The 20,678-nt window shown below is 40.8% G+C and overlaps 1 protein-coding gene across 2 annotated transcripts; it reads right to left on the bottom strand.

Moving 5' to 3' along the window:
* Positions 1-473: 473 nt before the first annotated feature.
* Positions 474-16,118, bottom strand: xpc (xeroderma pigmentosum, complementation group C). Of its 2 annotated transcripts, XM_065247081.1 has the most exons (14): positions 15,843-16,118; positions 15,149-15,391; positions 9,326-9,422; positions 8,491-8,575; positions 8,249-8,406; positions 7,964-8,084; positions 6,865-6,957; positions 6,031-6,786; positions 5,782-5,942; positions 5,525-5,606; positions 2,486-2,617; positions 2,223-2,392; positions 1,996-2,089; positions 474-1,078 (listed from the first exon to the last, which is right to left on the bottom strand). In XM_065247081.1, exons 1-14 carry the CDS (start codon positions 15,937-15,939, stop codon positions 773-775), a joined length of 2,595 nt encoding a protein of 864 aa, XP_065103153.1. In that variant the 5' UTR covers positions 15,940-16,118; the 3' UTR covers positions 474-772. The 2 variants fall into 2 exon arrangements, with proteins under 2 accessions (XP_065103153.1, XP_065103155.1); XM_065247083.2 differs by lacking the exons at positions 15,149-15,391; positions 15,843-16,118 and adding an exon at positions 9,746-10,984.
* Positions 16,119-20,678: the final 4,560 nt, after the last annotated feature.

Raw genomic sequence — 20,678 nt, 5'->3', positions numbered from 1 at the left:
ACAAGCCATACAGGCCCTTTGGAGTCTTTGTAACATTCATTTTGAAACAGTATGTACTTGAAAAATCAAGATAAATCCCAGAAAACTTCGATTTGATTATAAATAGTGTGCAGCTTAGTATAACTATAGTACACTGTGGTAAAATATGTAGATAATAGTGTTTTTCAACCGTATTACAGTATTTACTGGTTTATTCATTCACTATGGTTAATACTACGGAACACTGTAATAAAGTTTAGTAATTACTATAGTATTTTACAGTATACTACAATGTACAACAGTTCACTATAGTAAATATTAAATTACACTACAGTATTATTTAGTGGGTGCACAGGCTTGTCTGAAGAAACGTAATGCAAAAGCACATCACCAGGTGGCGCTAAATGTACATTTTAAGTGGCCCTCATTGGACCCAAAAATGGCACAAAATATTCAAGTGAGACAGACTGAAGAACTGGAGTTCGCAATGAATAGATATGAAAATTGCAAAACATTTTTATTTTCATGTGTTTTAACAGCATGTTCTATAAAAATATGTATTTTGATACAAAAAGAAATCAACAGCAAAAATCTGAAAAGATGACATTAAACGTAAATGCTTGGATATGTGTCTAGATCATGACATCTTCAAAATCTTCCTGTGTATGTAGAGTATTTATAAAAAGCCCAGAGACTGTATAGTCCTCTAAAACTAATCATAGACATTTGTAGATGATCTATCCAAAAAAACCATGCACATCATGCAATGAGATAAGAGATTTAGTCACACTTTTTAAAAAGGAAAGAGATGTTTCTCCTTCTCACGTTTCTCTCGTTTATTTACACGCCTTACAATCTTTTCTTCCTGCTCTTCTTGTCTGTTCTGTGGCCATGAGTTTGCCAGAGAGGGAGGTGCAGTCTGAGCCCTGCTTTCTTCCTCCTCGTCTGAAGACAGACCTTCAGCATCACCACCTTTTCCTTGGTTAAGCCCCGCCTCTGATGCAAGGCCCTGTTGTCCATAGCGACGCTTTAACCTCTCCTTTATCAACAGGCTTTTGACCAGCAGGGTCCAGTTAGCCACTGCTCGTTTTTCACGTTTCTGGTAAAAAAAAAATCGACAACATTTATTTTTAAACTATTTTTAGTTAAAATGTTTCTTGTATGTTTGGTAAAGCTCTGAGTGAAAAGATTTTTAAAAAGTTTATTAAAACTACGACATTTGTACTGTTTTTAATTTACCATTCATATAGCCAATCCCAGTGTTAATCTATTACACCATACATGTGTTTATAGTTATAGGAACACGCTCGCTGACTTTTTTGGGACTTGAGCTTATTCACTTTATCCCCTAGAGTTAGATAAGTCCATACCTTTATCATCTATGTGCGTCCCGTAACTCTGTCTGACCTGCCTACCGCTAGCCTAGCTTAGCACAAAGACTGGAAGTAAATGGCTCCAGCTAGCATTCTGCTCCCAATAAGTGACAAAATAACAAAAACATTACAAATAACAAGATCATACGAGGCACAGCCATCTTTTAACCATATACATACAGGTAACTAAATTATCCGCGGGCAAAGCACTGCTACTTGGGCAGAGTGATTTGCACCTAAGAAGCCCTCCGTAGTGAGGAGCAGAGAGTTCGGACAAGTGTTGCGCTAATCACTCCGCCAAATTAGCAGAAGATGGCTGTGTCTCATATGACCTTGTTATTTGTACATGCTGTGACTATAAAAAACACAACATATAAATTGGAAAATGTTGGTGTTATTTTGTCACTTATTGGGAGCAGTATGCTAGCCTGGAGCCATTTACTTCCAGTCTTTGTGCTAAGCTAGGCTAGCGGTGGGTGCATCAGACAAGAGTTATGGGACGTACGGAGATGAAAAGTGTATGTATGGACTTGCCTAACTCTGGGGGATACGGTGAATAAGCTAAAGTCCCAAAAAGTCGGCATGTTTCATTAAGCACAATGTTTCACTTCCTGTGAAAACGATAAACAAAATGTACTCAAACCTCTTGTTCTTTCTTCTGCTGGATATCTTGCTCATTTTCCCAAGCTGCCTCTAGAATATCTTTGTGTTCTTCACAGACTATATAACCATCAGTTCTGAAACACAAACACACATAAATGTAAACATATGTGCACAAATTTACATTATACTTACGTAATTAATATACATATATATAAATGAATTATGAACTACCCATCGACATCTTACAAACAACAAACACAAACTCACACAGCATGTGAGAATCCACAGTGGGAATCGAAGCCAGTTACTGCTGCAGCACAGTCGATGTTTAGTTTTCTAGCAACTTTGTGCAGATTTGGCAAACGCAGGTGAGCACATCCCACTGGTAACATACATGGCCTAAAGAGGTACACATTTCCAAATGGATTACGTGGTACCTGTAAAATACATACACACACACAGTTATCATCTGCAAGCACAGAATAGTAAATCAAACAATTGCACAATCTAAAACCAGAAGACACACTCACTTTGCCATCAACGGCAACTGGAGGTTGATACTCCTCTGTTTGCCAGAGTCCAAAGAGAGGCAGATCTTTTACATCTTTCTGCTCTGACATCATCCTGGCTTTACGAGAACGGTTGGAAATACCAAGCACCATCTGACAGAGCGTAGAAATGACAATTTACCAAAACATGTATTACACAGCTACACAGAATTCCTAATATGAGCACTTCACACGAAATAGCGCACACACCATAGACTGTAAAAAAATATGGAAATAGTGTCCGTGACGTCACCCATTGGTTTGTGAAGATTGTTTTTGAAGCATAAAGTAGGCGTTGCCTGCCGTCTCCATCTTGGCCGTGCATCACAGCGAAACACCCGTGGACAACCGAAAATGGGTAAATAGGCGGGACATGGGTGAAGCTGAGGTGGCTGGTTGCTCAAACCACACCCACCTAGCTCAATTCTAGTGACAGCAGTGCAGTTCACCCCTCACTCAAGTGGCCACGCCCTTAATTATGCAGAACTTTAAGGCTTAATATAATTTAAATGGATGAGTTACAAAAAAATTCAGCCCCCTCACAGTTGTCATGAAGGGCAAAACTAGCTATCTAGACCAAAAACACTTTTTTTGTACCAGGCTGTAAACACATTATTTTCTATTGTAAAGTTGGGCATTTTAACATTGAGGTCTATGGGAATTGACTCCCTTTTGGAGCCAGCCTCTAGCTACCAGTCAATGAATTGCACTTTAAGTCACTTCCGTATTGGCTTCATCAGAGAGAACGGAAGGTTGCCCCTCGGCACACACGCGCCAACCAAGAGCTGGCATGAAATCAATGTCTCCAAAGAAGGGTGTTGTTTGTGAGGAAAATTTTTAATTGTTTAGCTTCCCATAACCCAGCATTATGGGAACAATGTGATTTCAACCAACCGGGAAATATGGAAACAAGAGCACTGTTTGTGTTTACACCATGTAACATCGGTCCTGGAGTGCTTAGCTCCAGCTCTAATAAAGCACACCTGAACAACTAACCAAGGTCTAAAGCGTCACCTGAAAACTACACGTAGGCAAGGTTTTATAAGGGTTTGCGCTAAAATCTCCAGGTTATCAGCACTCCAGGATCGACGTTGCCTACCCCTGGTTTACACCTTATATATCATGTATAATCAGAGCCGGCCCAGCCACTAAACGACACTTGCAATTGCAAAGGGCCTCGTGGCCAGCAGAGGGCCCCCTAAAGTCACTTAGCTAGTGTTTGAAAAAAATCATTCATCAAAAGTAACATAAAATAAATATAAATATTCATTATTTATTATTATGGCAATGTTAAAAAGGCTGTTACTTGTTATTATAGTTATTATGAAAGTTCGCTAATAAGATCTCTTTCTTGCCGAGATTGATTGACACACAGCATCCAGCGCAGCAGCCAATCAGTGCCCGCGACTATGTGCAGGCGAGCATCCCGCCCACAGAACGCAAGTTGAGTTGAGCCGGATCGCTGATACAGACGCGAACTTTTGCTGTTGCTTTAAGGACAATTTCTTTAATGTTATGCGTGTTTGTGCGTAAATGCGAAGTAAGTGGATCTTATTTGACTTCGGTAATGACCAAACCTGTGTTCTGTTTGACTTCTCTTTCTTATATTTGCCATCATAACGTGAATTGGTTTATTAAGCTTAATAATTAATATTTAAACGGTTTAACGTGGTAAATTAATTCTGTTACGCTTATATTTCACGTATGCCATTGTCATTTCTACATATTTATGTCATTAATGTAATTATATTGTTAAACGTCTGAATTTAAAGTGTTTTATGTGTAAGAGTAAACAAACTCATGCGCATATGCGTGGTACATGTCCAGACAGCGCACCGTTGTTAAACCACCTGCTAGCCTTTGCAAAAGTGTATAATGTCACTGTTCGGTGTTTAATATTTAAACTATAGCAATGCATATGACATACAGTAGCCAGCTTTGTTAGATTAATGTTATGAATGCAATGTTAATTGTTAATCTTGAATTATTAATATTATTTGCAAGTGAATTGTTATTATCCACAAACCTATGTTTGTGTCAGATTTAGCTCATCTCAAACAAGAATGTTAGGTACTATTAACCTTGTTTGTTGGGTTTTAGATATTATTGTTAATTTTGTTTATTTGAAAAATTTAAACATTTAAGTATTATATTTATTATTTTATATAATATTTTAATTAAATTTTATTCTATTTACTCTATTTCATTTTAATTATATATAGGCTGTTGTTTGTGCCTCTTAATCTCTGGTGTCAATTAAAAATGTTTCTTTGATGGTCAGTGAAAATCACTTTATCAGTCTTTTTATTCAGCAAGTTCATCAGTGTGTGTTTGTTGCACTGCACTGCCATTCAGTTCATTCAGTGGTATCATATTTTTCTGTTAGACATCAAACATGGAACTCAAATCAAGAACTCAAGGGGGCAGTTTTCCTGAAAGGAATTAAACTAGTCATAGACTAAAATAAAAGTAGGCTAAGAGCTGTCCAAACTGAAAAAAGCTTGCACTGACATATCTTAAAATACACCAGTGCTCTTTGTTTTGCCTCAAAATCCACACAAATAATGTTTTTAGTAAGGCATTTTTGTTAAATTAGTTATGTTTTCTAATTAAACTAAGGCCGAGTCCTGTCTTAAGATATTCCCTGTCCGGGACCACCCCAAGGTCTTTTATTGTCATTCTGTAGGCTACATGTTGCCACATAAGAACGAAATACGTACTCAGGACCAGCAAAAAAGATCATTAACATACAGTATACATAGAATAATTAAAACATAATTTAATAGACACATTTTAAAAAAATAACATATTAGATATCATATGTGCAGTATAGTCATAAGGTAGTCATTGCTTTTCTTTAGGCCTTACTTAAAACGGTCAAAGGGCCTCCGACTAAATTTTGCTTAGGGCCCCCAAAGGTCTAGGGCCGGCTCTGTGTATAATAATGCTAAAATGGGTTAGAATCGTGATGACATACACAATAACACAGTCAAGCAACAGGAAAACATCAGGATGTCTCACCTTGTACGGTTCCTCTGCTAGTCGAACAGTTCTAGCTTCCTTCAGCCAGGTATCACTGGAATGCAACACGTGCACACAGTCTCTGAAAACAAGCAAGCAAAGAAACACTAAGAAAACACTTGGTTGTAGTTTTAATTTTTTTAAAGCAAAAAGAAACATTGGCATAAAACAGAAGGCATGGATATCCTGACAAGCGGCGGTCTCACACCATCAACCACACCTATACAAGAACACATAGCCAACTCAACAGTATTTACCGCGAGTAAACTGGCTCCCCTCTGCAGTACCCCAAAACAGCAGCTGTACGGGGGTAGATGGCCTCGTATTTCAGCAAGTGCCTCTCTAGGGCATACAGCGGGTGGTTCTTATATTCAGCTACTGATGTTGGAAGAGGCTTGTCTAATAACTTTGCCTGCATCTGTGGATGAGAAGCATGATGTTAACATGTTTCTGTATGTATTAATGCATTTATGCAATCCTATACACGTGTATGTGTGCACTCAAACCTCCTGGTCCTCCTTCTGTCCCCTCTCAGCATCTGGAGATTTGTAGAGATCCATAGTCTCATCCCACCATTCAGAATCGATACGTCTTCGCCTTGATGATGTCAGCCAGGTGGGGTCATACTTGCTGCTAATATCTTTCAGGTGTCCCTCATCGTCAATGCCCACCACGTAAGTGATCGGCTGTGTGGCCTGATCAGTGCAAAGGTGTGGCTGCCCGACTCCTTGATCCACATCGACACACACCCACCTTCCGCTACTTTCCAAATAAATCTCGATCCATTCATCTGCACCTTTTCCCTCCTTTCGTGTAGATCTTCGTTTCTTTACCTCTTTCTCTTCCTCTTCTTCCTCCTCCTCCTCACTTCTCTCCTGTTTGATCTCATCTGACCTCTGAGGAGCCAGATTCTTTAACTTTACTTTTGACTTTCTGCAAATGTTCATGACCTCACAATCGGACTCCTCACTATCATCTTCGTTGGCCGGTTGAAACTCCTCCCCGCTCTCTTCGTCTTCCTCATCACTGTTGACCTCTTTATAGGACACCTTTGATGCAATACTTCTTCTTCTGGTGTTTTTGGGTTTTTGTCCTGCTAGTGCCTCTTTCTTGCCTCCTTCTGTCTTTTTTCTTCGTTTTCCACCCCTTTCCTCTTTGGTCTCCACGGATAGGCGTTTGGTCCCAGGGGATATCTTAGGCTTTGGGGAAGGTTTCTCAGACTGATTTTTAGTAGGTGTGCTTTTGGTAGGTTTGGTCTTATTCTAAAAACAAGAAAAAGTGTTCTGTCTATAAAATGCAGTAAAAGGCAATACAAGCAAAAATATAACAATGAGATTCACCTTGGTGGTAGATGGTGGCTTGAAAGACAGGGGTTGTAGTGACAGCACCAATCGGCAGAAGAGTCGTAATGATCTCAGCACCAATAATAACAGCTACATGACATAGAAACAGACAGAAATGAACTAACTGTAGGCACAGATTTGTAGCAATTTATAAGCATTTAGGAAAAGATATTTAATGCCTAAAAAAATCCAAAAATGATGGGATTCAAGGTTAAAGGATTAGTTAATTTTCTTAAAAAATAATCCAGATAATTTACTCACCATGTCATCCATAATGTTGACGTCTTTCTTTGTTCAGTCGAGAAGAAATTATGTTTTTTGAGGAAAACATTGCAGGATTTTTCTCATTTTAATGGATTTTAATAGACCCCAACAATTAACAGTTTTAATGCAGTTTAAAATTGCAGTTTTAAAGGACTCTAAACGATCCCAAATGAGACATAAGGGTCTTATCTAGCAAAACAATTGTCATTTTTGGCAAAAAATATGCACTTTTAAACCACAACTTCTCTTTTTCCTCTGGCTGTGTGACATGCTAATGCGACCTCCAGTAATTGCCTAATGATGTCTAAAGGTCACATGTAACACATTTTAAACAATAAACTGACACAAAGACATTAATAAGTATCATTCGACATACAAAAATGTCGGAACGGTCCTCTTTCTCCACACTTGAAAACACTGGGGCGTAGTTTCGCATACTTCATCCGTGACCTCTTGACGTGATGACATATTACGTGAGGTCGCGCTGGCGCATCACACGACCGGAGGAGGATGAGAAGTTGTGGTTTAAAAGTGCATTTTTTTATTGTTCTTGCCAAAATTGACAATCATTTCGCTAGATAAGACCATTATGCCTCGTTTGGGATCGTTTAGAGTCCTTTGAAACTGTAATTATAAACTGCATTAAAACTTATAAGTGTTGAGGTCCATTAAAATGAGAAAAATCCTGGAATGTTTTCCTCAAAAAACATAATTTCTTCTCGACAGAATAAAGAAAGACATCAACATTTTGGATGACATGGTGGTGAGTAAATTATCAGGATTTTTTTAAGAAAATTGACTAATCCTTTAAGAACAGTAAAATCTTGCTCACGTAAGTCATCTCCTCATGGTCCCTTGCTGATAAACAACCAATCCGCTTCTCCAGCACTGTGCTTAGCTCCACCCCTTTCTCCTCAGGTAAGGCAGGGTTTAAGGTAAATGTCCTCTGAAACCTGGGTGGAGTAATACCGCAAATATTATTCATTTACACACAACTCAATCAAAGATTGAGAAAACTATTATAAAATTATACTATGAAATATAAAATTCAACACAGTTAGAGAAAAACATCAGTATACATATAAATGTACACACTAACATGCCGAATCAGTCTTACCATTTCAGAAGCCCCTCTACAAAGCCAATATTTATACGTTTTGTCTCAACTGTGGTAAAGTGGATAGGCAGTATTGAGAAGGCAATAGCCGTCAGGTCGGGCTCACAGCAGAGTCTGTTCCGGAAAAGTCCGCTGGCCAATAAGCAAAGCAGGTGGACCTGTAAGACCGAGCGAGTAAGTAAAAAACATACACAAGTACAACTAAAGCAAAAACAGACAAACTTCGAGAAGCGCGCGCACACCTTGTGTGTATCCTCTAGCTGCTCCTTGGTAAATCGTTTCATCATTCGGCGCAGGTACGTTTCAAACTCTGCTTTCTTTTTCTCCCTGCAAACAGTTGTCATAGTTCATCTGTCACTGACCATCATACCATAGTTGACAGATCTCATCTTTTCCAATATATGAGCATTCTTATATTCTCATATCACAGTTTGAGTGAACAGGAAAGACAAATACAAATGAAAGACGTTTTTAATTATTCAGCAAACCTCTTTTTCTAAAAGGGGTCATGACATTAGGGATCAATTTTGCTTTGATCTATTGACATAACAGGACTTGGTATCATTAATACATCCTGCAAGTTTCATAGTTTAAAATGCCCTTCTTATCAATTACGAAAGCATGTAAAAAAAAAGAAAGTAAAATGGCTGGATTATTGAGGTACGTATATATATTCTTTTGCATATGACCTGCCTGCTCCAGGTCTGCAGCCTCCCCCTTTTCTGCCCTAGAGAAAGACAAAGCACATCATTGTATCGTTGGCTCCGCCCACTGGTGTTCAGAGACTGAACTTCAGTCAGAGCAGGAACTCAAAGTGATCTAAGGAAGAATTTGTTTACAATCCCGATAAGATTGTAATAACCGTAAGACTGTGATGTCAGACAAATATTGTAATATTGTATTGTGACGAATTTTGCATTCATTATCATGGACGTATCACCTGCAATAATGAATGCCATATTGCCCAGCTTTTCAGTGAACGTGTAGTAAATGCCGCTAAATCTGAAAACAGGTGAGGCGATAAAATAATAAAAAGTTTTGTCATGACCCCTTTAAAATTTGCTTTTCAACACTCACTGCTTTTGTCTTTTGTGAGCCATGTCTGGAGTCTCGATATCAATCTCCACAGGTTTTGATGTCACTGCTAGTTCTGTTATGTCCATATCTGCTATTTCTGAAAAAGCATGCAAATAAAATTATGCATAGATGCTAATTAATTTCAAGAAGGCTCATGCACAATCTTTAAAACATTTACAGTTCTGCATTGGACCTACGCTATTATACTAAATCACTTAAAAATATATGATGAATAGATTTTGCAAGAAATAAATGATGTTTTATTAACAAAGTTCGGGAGGAACATGTCAAATAAAATACCTAAGTGACTTCAGCTGTTTTCAATCAGTAGTCAATGGCACCAGCCGCTTTCAATCGGTAATCAACAATACACCCAATCAGCTCGAAAGCAAGCCATATATAAATCACAGTTGAACTCACTGAAAATCCTTCGCATCTTTCAGAATGGCATCTTTCAGAATGGCATCTTTCAGAATAGTAAGACCAAAACTCCGTCGACCTCCAGGTAAGAGTACGAGCCCCAGCAAGCCTGGGTCGATCCCCTGCTACACCGCAACCTGCTGCTCCACGTCATTCAGCGGGGGCTTCCAGCACTCCTAGCCCGGATTTACCAGCCACCAACAGTAACCGTCGCTCCGCTAGCGTGAGGTTGCCTCCGCTGGCGGGGCAGGCGCGAACTGTTGCCACTAAACAGCTGCGGTCCGCGGCTCCTGACGTGAGGCTGCCTCCGCCAGAGCCGCGAGCCCGGAAAACTTTTCCGGGTTATTCTCCACCACAGGCTTCCACTCCGGATATACCGGCCACCAGCAGCGACCGTCTCCCCGTCAGCGTGAGGCTGCCTCCGTTGGCGGAGCAGACGCAACCTGCTGCCAATATCCACTGCTCATGGCCCGCGGCTCCTGACGTGAGGCTGCCTCCGCCAGAGCCGCGAGCCCGGACAGTTTTAGCCGGTCCTTCTCACGAAGCTAACCCTAACACTTTTCCTCAGCCAGCCAGGGCCTACGGCAAGTGGTAGCGCGATGATGCCTCCACTAGAGGCGCAAGCCCAGCCCATCTACTTTCCACCTCAACACTCTCTCTCGCCTTCCCGTTCGCTTCCCAAACTCCATCAGCAGCAGCGAGCACAAGACCACATCATTTTTTCTACACTGAACTGTATTCCACAAAAGTGGTTGTTTTGAAAACTCCAGAAACGCTGAAAGCTGCGATCTACATTTAAAATAATCCACTTATAACAAATGAACGAGTTATTTGTGTTATTTTTATAATAAGCGCCAGTGAATCCACCGCGGGTCTGGCAGCGAATCTCTCTCTCTCTCTCCCCCTCTGTGCTCATGCAGCCGGTCTCTGACGGGCAGAGGTTTCTTGAGGCGCGCGCAACAGGTCCCCAAATAAAGAGTTCTTCTCGCACATAATGCTAATAGTTGTAAGTTTCTGAACTTTAAGACAAAACTCTCGTTTATATCAGTGACGTGTGCGCCGATTGAGCGATGTAGTTTGAGGCCTGATTTGCTTATAGTACAAATATCTTTGATCAGAAAGACGAGAAAGAAACGCAAATGTTAAGGTCTAATAGAAAGTAAAGAGCGTTAAGACCTTAAAATAGACTTCATCACATCATAGCAGCTGTCATATTTATAATATCTATATCTAGAGATCCGTCTCTCATATACAGGTATTTATCCTGTCTGTTCGTGTTAAACTTATACCTGTTCATTTTACATATTGCCTATTTTAATGTAATGTATGCATAAATACAAAATACAATGCATACTATAGCTTCAATAGTCTATTAAATTAATAACTCAAGACTCTGTCTATCAAGACTTAATCTGTTGTTAGCATCTGGGCATTTTCACTTTAACAACATTAACTTTAAATTGTCCATATTTAAAAACTGGTAAAACTGAATCATTCCGTGGAATAGATTTTTGGTCATTCCGCCCACCCCTATCTGGCACCATTTCATGCTTTTTCAAAAACACGTATCTAGATCTCAAAGATCGGATCAGATCGAATAATGATAATCGATTCAATATCTGGAGAATCGGAATCTAATGGATTCTTGAAATTCGAATCAAAATCCCCGCCCTAGCCAGTACCTCACTATTCGGAATTAATCTTCCCGTAAACCATTCTTGAGAACATTACTCGACGCTTCTCTCAATTCAATTTTCCAAGCCTTTTTCACCAGAACTCTCCAATTATATCTAGCAACCTGGAGATGTTTTAAAACCTTTCATTTAATTTTTAATCTTCCATTCCCAGATTTCTCACTGCTCACAATTACATTGTCTATCTCCTACCTCTACAACACCAAAAAACCTACAAATCAGTTCCATTAAAGGCTATCTAAGCGGAATCCAACTTTTCCATAAATTAATTTTCGTCTCTCCCTCCCCTAACAAATTCACAAACTGCTTATTAAAGCCACCCACCCGCCCAGATGCTAGACAACCTTTAACACTAGACCTACTTACTAAATGTATCCATACCCTGTGTCTATTCCATCAATACAGCTCGCACATTGGATGCTATGTTTATTTTTGCTTTTTCGGGTTTCTCAGATCCTCGGAACTCACCAAGACCTAAAATTTTAACCCAAAGATTCATCCCACAATTTCAGATCTATCCCTAGTAGACGATGAAACTATCTCCTACTTTATTAAACAGAGGAAGACAGACAAATTCAAAAAAGGCCATTTCATTTATATTTTCAACCTCCATTCACCTATCCAACCTTACCAAACTCTCAAATCCTACCTTCAATTCAGGAAATTAACAAGTAAGGACCCCTCAGACCCAATTTATAAACGACGCAAAACATCCAATCACACGCTTCTGGTTTCAAAACCTTTAAAAAAAAAAAAAAAAAAAATTAGTCCTAATCCAATCGGGCATCCCAGCAGAACTCCTTTCAGGTCACTCATTCTGTATAGGTGCTGCAATCACAGCCGCCCAAAAAGGATTCTCGCGGCAGCAGATCCAAGCTCTTGGTCGTTGGTCATCTGAAGCTTTCAAAAGCTATATCAAATCTAACCGCTTCCACATTAAAAAAGCGCACCAAACCCTTATCAGTTAAATTAACTCCAATCACGAAAGGGGGGCTAACCATCCGATTGCAGCGAGTATTGAACTCCTGTCAAATTTCGCAAAACCCTCCCAATATGAAACAAACAGAAAGCCTTCTAATATAAATGATTACATTTCCTCACCCATTGCCAGCATGGCTTACCTGTCCGATCGCAGTGAGTATTGAACTCCCGTCGGGCACCACTAGAAAGCCTCCTAATATAAATTATCATTGCCCATTTCATCGCCAGCGAGGCTACCTGTCCGATCGCAGCGAGTATTGAACTCCCTTCGGGCACCACTAGAAAGCCTCCTAATATAAATTATCATTGCCCATTTCATCGCCAGCGAGGCTACCTGTCTGATCGCAGCGAGTATTGAACTCCCGTCGGGCACCACTAGAAAGCCTCCTAATATAAATTATCATTGCCCATTTCATCGCCAGCGAGGCTACCTGTCCGATCGCAGCGAGTATTGAACTCCCTTCGGGCACCACTAGAAAGCCTCCTAATATAAATTATCATTGCCCATTTCATCGCCAGCGAGGCTACCTGTCCGATCGCAGCGAGTATTGAACTCCCGTCGGGCACCACTAGAAAGCCTCCTAATATAAATTATCATTGCCCATTTCATCGCCAGCGAGGCTACCTGTCCGATCGCAGCGAGTATTGAACTCCCGTCGGGCACCACTAGAAGCCTCCGAATATAAATTATCATTGCCCATCGCATTGCCAGCGAGGCTACCTGTCCGATCGCAGCGAGTATTGAACTCCCGTCGGGCACCACTAGAAAGCCTTCTAATATAAATTATCATGGCCCATCTCATCCCTAGCGAGGCTACCTGTCTGATCGCAGTGAGTATTGAACTCCCGTCGGGCACCACTAGAAAGCCTCCTAATATAAATTATCATTGCCCATCTCATCGCCAGCGAGGCTACCTGTCCGATCGCAGCGAGTATTGAACTCCCGTCGGGCACCACTAAGAAAGCCTCATAATATAAATAATCAAATAGCCTATCTAATTGCCAGCGAGGCTATCTGTCCGATCGCAGCGAGTATTGAACTCCCGTCGGGCACCACTAAGCCTCCTAAATGAGCGAATTCCCCATTACTAGTGGGGGGCTACACGTCCGATCGCAGCGAGTATTGAACTCCCGTCTGACGCCGCAGAAGCCTCCCAAATTCAAAACATGAAACAAACCATCAGCGAGGGCTTACCGCCTGGTCGCAGCGAGTATTGAACTCCCGTCGGGCTCCATTAGAAAGCCTCCTAATATAAATATTTAAATTGCCCTCCATCAACGGGGCTTACCCGTCCGATCGCAGTGAGTATTGAACTCCCGTCGGGCACCATTAGAAAGCACCCTTATATAAATTATCAATTGCGCACCATCAATGGTGCTTACCCGTCCGATCGCAGTGAGTATTGAACTCCCGTCGGGCACTATTAGAAAGCATTCTTATATAAATTATTAAATTGCCCACCATCAACGGGGGGGCTTACCCGTCCGATCGCAGTGAGTATTGAACTCCCGTCGGAGACCGCAAAAGCCTCCTTACATAATTTAATCAAAATACCCGTCCGACCGCCAGCAGGGCTTACACGTGTGATCGCAGCGAGTATTGAACTCCCGTTCGGATGCCGCAAAGCCCCTCCAAAATCGTCCAGCTCATCGGAGGTGGCAGGCTCACCCATCCTACAGCGCAAGCATATATTAATCTTCCATCGGAAACAGACTCAAAACTCCCGATTCCAGACGTCTTCTCAGCAAACATCAGCCTCATCATTTCTACGTTTGGGGGGCACAGCTCCCGGCTGCTGTCCGAATAATCTATTTTGCCTTTTTGGGGGGATACTCTGTGTTTCAGGCTCATTCCCTGCTCAGAGCCCTCTCCCCGGACAGCACGCCAAATACGTTTACTAATTTAATTCTTTTAACTTATTTGTAAGTGTGAACTCGTGAAATGATGTTTTATTAACAAAGTTCGGGAGGAACATGTCAAATAAAATACCTAAGTGACTTCAGCTGTTTTCAATCAGTAGTCAATGGCACCAGCCGCTTTCAATCGGTAATCAACAATACACCCAATCAGCTCGAAAGCAAGCCATATATAAATCACAGTTGAACTCACTGAAAATCCTTCGCATCTTTCAGAATCCCTCCTCCACCCCGTCTCCTCTCACTTATCAAGTTATTTCCTTAAGAGGGGGGGGGGATACTCTGTGTTTCAGGCTCATTCCCTGCTCAGAGCCCTCTCCCCGGACAGCACGCCAAATACGTTTACTAATTTAATTCTTTTAACTTATTTGTAAGTGTGAACTCGTGAATTGACGATTGGCCGTTGAATTATAAGAAAATACTGCACACCCAAGGTGATTTTGCGTCCTGCCGTTACACCACGGGTGTGCATTATTTTCGAAAAATTAAAAGGACCGGAGTCAATTATTCCGCTTATCCCACGGTTACCAAAAATATTGCTTTGGTGCCTATTTTTAAGACATTTAAAAGTTTAAAGTTAAGTGTGCGGTTATTGAAAAATAATCAACACCCATGGGACATTTCTCAACCAATCAGAATAAAATATTCAACAGCCCTTTGGTATAAAGATTGATTAGGACATACTGATCAAAATAATGAAATAAGTGTGCATAATATCGGCTGTGCGATCTAAAATTGTTATCGGCCAGATAATATTAGTGTATATCGGCATTAATCGTCCCATCCCCAGATACAAGAAAACACTGCATACCTTCAACCTCCTCCCAGTCCTCCTCATCATCACTTTCTTCCTCCTCTTTTTTCACTAGTTTTGATGGTGAGTGCTCAATGAACACATGGCTCAATTCCTTACTGTGGTCCCTCATCATGACTTCCGGTTCCTTCGGCTGAAAATATTTACTTGTTTTCCCAGCAGAGGAACCTTTGACGTTTTTGGATGCAGGAGATCTCACTTTGGAGTTTTTTAAGTTGTTTTTAACCATCATGCCATTTTCTAAGAATAGAAAAGCAGGTATTAAGTGACAACCTTTTTATAAGCAGAACAATAAATAACTAAATAATGGATTAGAAATATCTGATTCACATAGCAATCTTCAGACATGCAGCCATTTATTTTTGTGTATTTTGCTACTATGAAATTAGACATTTGTCATATTACTCAGAGCAACCCAAAAGATTTATGCTGGACACGCCCACATTCATATAAGAATATAATATAAGCTGTATTGGCAGGTCGGTTATGATTATTTGAAGGTGACACACAGTTAATAACAAACAGCACGAGAAGTCAAGCAAGAGTGGCTGCACACCTGCACACTGCAGCTGTCTGCATAAACCGTACACACAACACAAACCGCTACACTCCATTCATTTATACTCTCTAACTGATCAGAAAATAGCTGTTATAGCTGAAAGAAAAATGAGGTTTTATAGAAAGTACATACCTTTGGCTTTTTGTTTTTTGGCTGCTTGTTTGATGTTTGCAATCTGCTTCGATTTCTTTGTGTCCTTTTTTTGTTCAACATCTTTTCTTTTTGCCATGCTGTTAGCAGCTGCAGATCAATCGGTCTCTTGTGTGTTGAGTGAATGCAAAACATGCACTACACGTAAACTTGTGTAACTTAACACGATGTTCGGTGTTACAAAACAATCACTTTCCCCCTTTCATAACACCGAAAGCGTGCACTTTCGCTTGCAAGGGAGCCAATCGCTAACGTCACTTCCGCATCCTACTTGCGATCAGGCTGCAGTATGATGACGTAACCGCTAGAGGTCAGCGTTTCACTGGGTTATTTTCAGTTGTCAAAGAGGTAATGGTCGTTTTCTCATGATGTCGACGACAGTATACTTCTGACTTAACCTGATGAATCGTTAAAAAGTTGTCCCCCGAGATTAAGCTAATTAAAAAACTGTAGGTATTCATTTGATAATGTTTGTTTTAAGGATAACTAATTGGTATGTATAGGGTAATTCTCACTGTAAATTACTTTAAAGGGGACATATCATGAATATCTGACTTTTTCTATGTTTAAGTGCTATAATTGGGTCCCCAGTGCTTCAATCAACCTAGAAAATGTAAAAAAGAACATCCCAGTAAATTAGTTTTGGTAAACCATTATCTGCAAGCATTTGAAAATTAGGTCACATTTGGCTCCCCTTGTGATGTCAGATGGGAATAATACCGCCCCTTAATCTGCACTATCCAACCATGGCACTGCCATTTGGTGCAGAGATCAGCTCATTTGCATTTTAAAGGACACACACCTACAAAGGGACAATTTGAGCATTTTTATAATAAATTATATGTATGGTATTTTGAGCTAGAACTTTACAAACGTAATCTGGGGACACTAAAGATTTACTTTACATCTTAAAAAAGTGAAATGTCCCCTTTAATGTGAAACAAATAATGATTTGGTGGAGGTAAAAAATGTATTACAGTATTTTTGTAGTACGAGTATTTGTTGTACATTAACAAAAGCCTAATGAGTATTACCTTTAAGGATAGTGTATTTTACTAGTAAGGTAACGTAAATAAAAGTTTTTATATCTAGTGTTTTAAATAAAACCATGACATGTGACCTGGACATATTTTCACAGCATTCATCCCTTTAAAGTCTGTTGAACCTGCTTCACACACATCTGTTTATGTCTTTAAATTCATTATAATAATTTTAAAATATTTTTATTTTTTGATAATATGATAAATATGCACGTACATAACCATGATGTTTAATAGATTAGGAAATAGACACACAAAGGTAACCTTAAAGTAATTCCTTTATTGTATAAAGTTTTGCATTTAAATTCAATGGAAAGGTAAAAGGTATGGATATAAGTGTGAGGGATAAATCAGATACAGCTGGTCAATGTGTTGCTCTATACAGCTGGCAAGCAGGACAGCTGTAGGCCTACACCGCCAACAAATTTTAATTGAAAGTTAGTTCAATTTATTCACTCTGAATTTTTATACAGGAAGCTAACCTCATTCAGTCAAGTTCATTAACATTTGGACTGTGTGTGTGTGTACCTGGTGGTGCTGATGCAAATGAACAGCTGTCTTAGCATCACTCGGCACCAGATGTCCAGCCAGAGTGTGTTTGTGTGTGGGACTTCAGAGAGCCGTCTGCGCACATGATTGGCAGAGCAGAATCAAATATTCTCCCTACAGTGAGTGAGGCACTCAATGGACATCTGTGCCCGGACTGATGCCAGGACAGGTATACGTGTGTCTCACATGATTGGCAGAAAAAGAGTGGTATTTGGCACCAAATCTGATTCCAATGGCAGGTCTCCATGACGACACAGTCCCCCAGCCCTGCATGGCTTCCATCCCTATATGAGTCCTAAGCATTCTCAGATAGGAATAAAAAGCCATACGGGGCAGAGAGCAAAGAAGGAGATCTCTTTAAATGATTTACATGCGTACACACAATAATATCTAACATTAATACTCATGCACAGAATTTTTGGAACCACAAAGTTTTATGACCTGAGGCGACATCTAGTGGAGATGTCCGGAATTACAACAAAGCTGTGGTCAAGAGACTTGCGAGCTTTATTACCGTATATATCGCATTACCATATTCGTCACTACTACCGTGACCATTACAGGACATTATTTCCGATACAATATCGACAAGAAAAACGTCATATCCCTAAACTTTAAAAAAAATTGCGCTAACCTTTCCCAGACATAGTGCCAAAACCTTTGGGTCAAAGTGTACTCGATAAGAATCCACAGTTTTTATTCTAATTCTCAATTCTTAAAAGCTTATTGTAACCCATGCAATTTGAGGTTGATTACAGTATTAGTTAAAATGACCACGCGATTGCGAGGAAAGGCACTAGCACCTGTTGTCCAGCCAATGCGATGTCCGAAAGCATAGGTGACAAATGGCAAACCTTCGTCCGCTCCGATAGCCAGAATCCGACTTGACAATGTAGTTCGCGCAACAGGAGGCTGTATAAACCCGAGGAGCACATAAAAAACTAACACCAGACATATTAAATAAAATACAAGCTGTAACACAAATCAAGTATTGATCAAGGTCGGACTATGTTCTTCAGCTGCTGACGTGCTGTGCTGTGTGGTGCGTAGAAACCAGATGGGGTAAAATCTTTGCAGCGCAATTCGTCACCCTGTCATACGTGACATTACAATGACCAACGTATGATGATGAAATGACTGGAAACGTCCGTGCTGCAACATTACTGTTCACAAGTGTTTTTGTGTTTAAAATAGCCTTTGTTCTACTCAAGTTTTGCCCTGTGTAAAATAAGAAAAGTCAGAGACAGACACACAGACAGAAGAATGATCGATAATATCAATGACCGGATGAGAGAAGCCATGGCGCAGCAGCAGAAATGTGACAGGAGAAAGATGATGAACGGATAAAGTGATACACAGGTTAGTCTCGTTTTTCCAAACTCCAGAAGACAGCACGAGGTAGAAAGAAGTCACTTATAAAATATAAGTTAACCGGCATTCCTCATTCCAAAGCATCGCTCGCGTCGCGTCCCGACCCAAATGACCGTTTTCCAGCTCCCGTGCCTCAGCTCAGACGATCATGAATAGGAATCGGTAGTAGCGAGTGTGAGCCAGCAGGTGGATGTCGCCTCGCCCAATCAGAGTACCGGTTTTACGGGGCACAGCAGCGCGTCAGTCAGCCGGTCCTGAGTTTGAGCCGCGTTGTGCAGCTGTGCGCTCCTCCATTCACTCGCGCAGACAGAGGCAAAGGGGCCGTCGTAAGGTGGGGTGGGGGAGCGGACAGCCCACCCCCCTGGAGTCGGGATGACCAATGGCAAACGAGCACGGAGAACAGAAAGGACATCATACCTGAGCACGAGACCAACATCAGCGCGCGCGGGGCCTCCCCGCTCCCTTCATTTGTTCCAGAAACGCGCACGTTTATAAAGGTGCGCGCTGTCGCTGAATAGGGTCTTTTTTCAAATACCAATAGAAAGCAGATTCTTTCTGCCCCAGATTGATATAGTATATGAGAGACAGAGAGAGTTAGAGAGGTTGTTCTGGGGTAGTAGAGCATTGTGTGCGCGTGTACCTGGTAATTATCACGTTGTGGGGACCAATTGTGCCCACAAAGATGTGAATACCAGTATTTTTGTGACCTTGTGGGGACATTTTGATGTCCCCATGAGGAAACAAGCTTATAAATTAAACAGAATGATGTTTCTTGAAAATGAGAAAGTTTTCTGTCATGGTTGGGGTTAGGCAATGGGGTAGGTAAGGGGAATAGAACATACAGTTTGTATGGTATAAAATGCATTATGTCTATGAAATGTCCCCACAAAACATGGAAACCTGTGTGTGTGCGCGTGTGTGTGTGTGTGTGTGTGTGTGTGTGTGTTTCTCAGGTTCCCTTTTTGTATTCTGGCAAGCGTCCGTTCTTGTTGGTTGTCCTAACAACACACTGTAGACCGAGACCCCTGAGACAAAAGACAGCTCCAAGTGTCTGCCGTGAAGAAAACGTTTGGAGAGTTCACTGCCCCCTCCTCTACACTAGCACATTCCACAGTGTTTCCCCGTGCACTCGCTCTCTCCTTGCCCCTCCACTGCTGTCTCCCCAAGCCGAACGGGGAGCGCATCACTCTGGCATGGAGAGAAGGAGGGAGTGATGGGGTCAACGGGTTTTTTTTTGGAGGCAGAGGGTTTCTTTTCTTCCGGCAATTGAGTGAGGCAAATGTCAAATGATGTCACTTTTCTTTCATCCCTTTTTTGTTTTGCTGGTTTGCATTGTGGCCACAGAAAATAATTATTATGGCTCAGAGGTTGCCTTATGATTTCCAACAATTCCAGATTTCCAGAACTCAGCAAACATTACAAATGTTATTTTTGCTATTAAAGTTACTCTGATAGCAGGTGTAGCCTCTGCAGAAAGCAGCTATCTTTAGTCATTAGTTGTATTTGTGTCATTCATGGTAGTACTACACTCTAATCATGCTCGTAATCATTTAAGAACCATTTTTAGTGCCATATAGCACCAGTGAAGCACCAGTGTAGAACCATATAGGGGCCATATAGCACCACTATAGCACCACATATGGTTCTACATTGCACTATATGGTTCTACACAGTACACAGGTGCTTTACTGGTGCTTCACCAGTGCCATATGGCACTAAAATGGTTCTTCTATGATTAGGAGCAAAGAACCACTTTTGGTGCTATATAGAACCGTTTGTTTTTAGAGTGTGGGTATATTTAACTATGGATGAACATTTGGATTGCTGAAATAACAACCATGTCTCTGTGACCTGCTAA

This window comes from Paramisgurnus dabryanus, chromosome 11 (assembly GCF_030506205.2).
Source record: "Paramisgurnus dabryanus chromosome 11, PD_genome_1.1, whole genome shotgun sequence".
Lineage (NCBI taxonomy): Eukaryota > Metazoa > Chordata > Actinopteri > Cypriniformes > Cobitidae > Paramisgurnus > Paramisgurnus dabryanus.
This window is presented reverse-complemented; position numbering and strand designations above follow the sequence as displayed.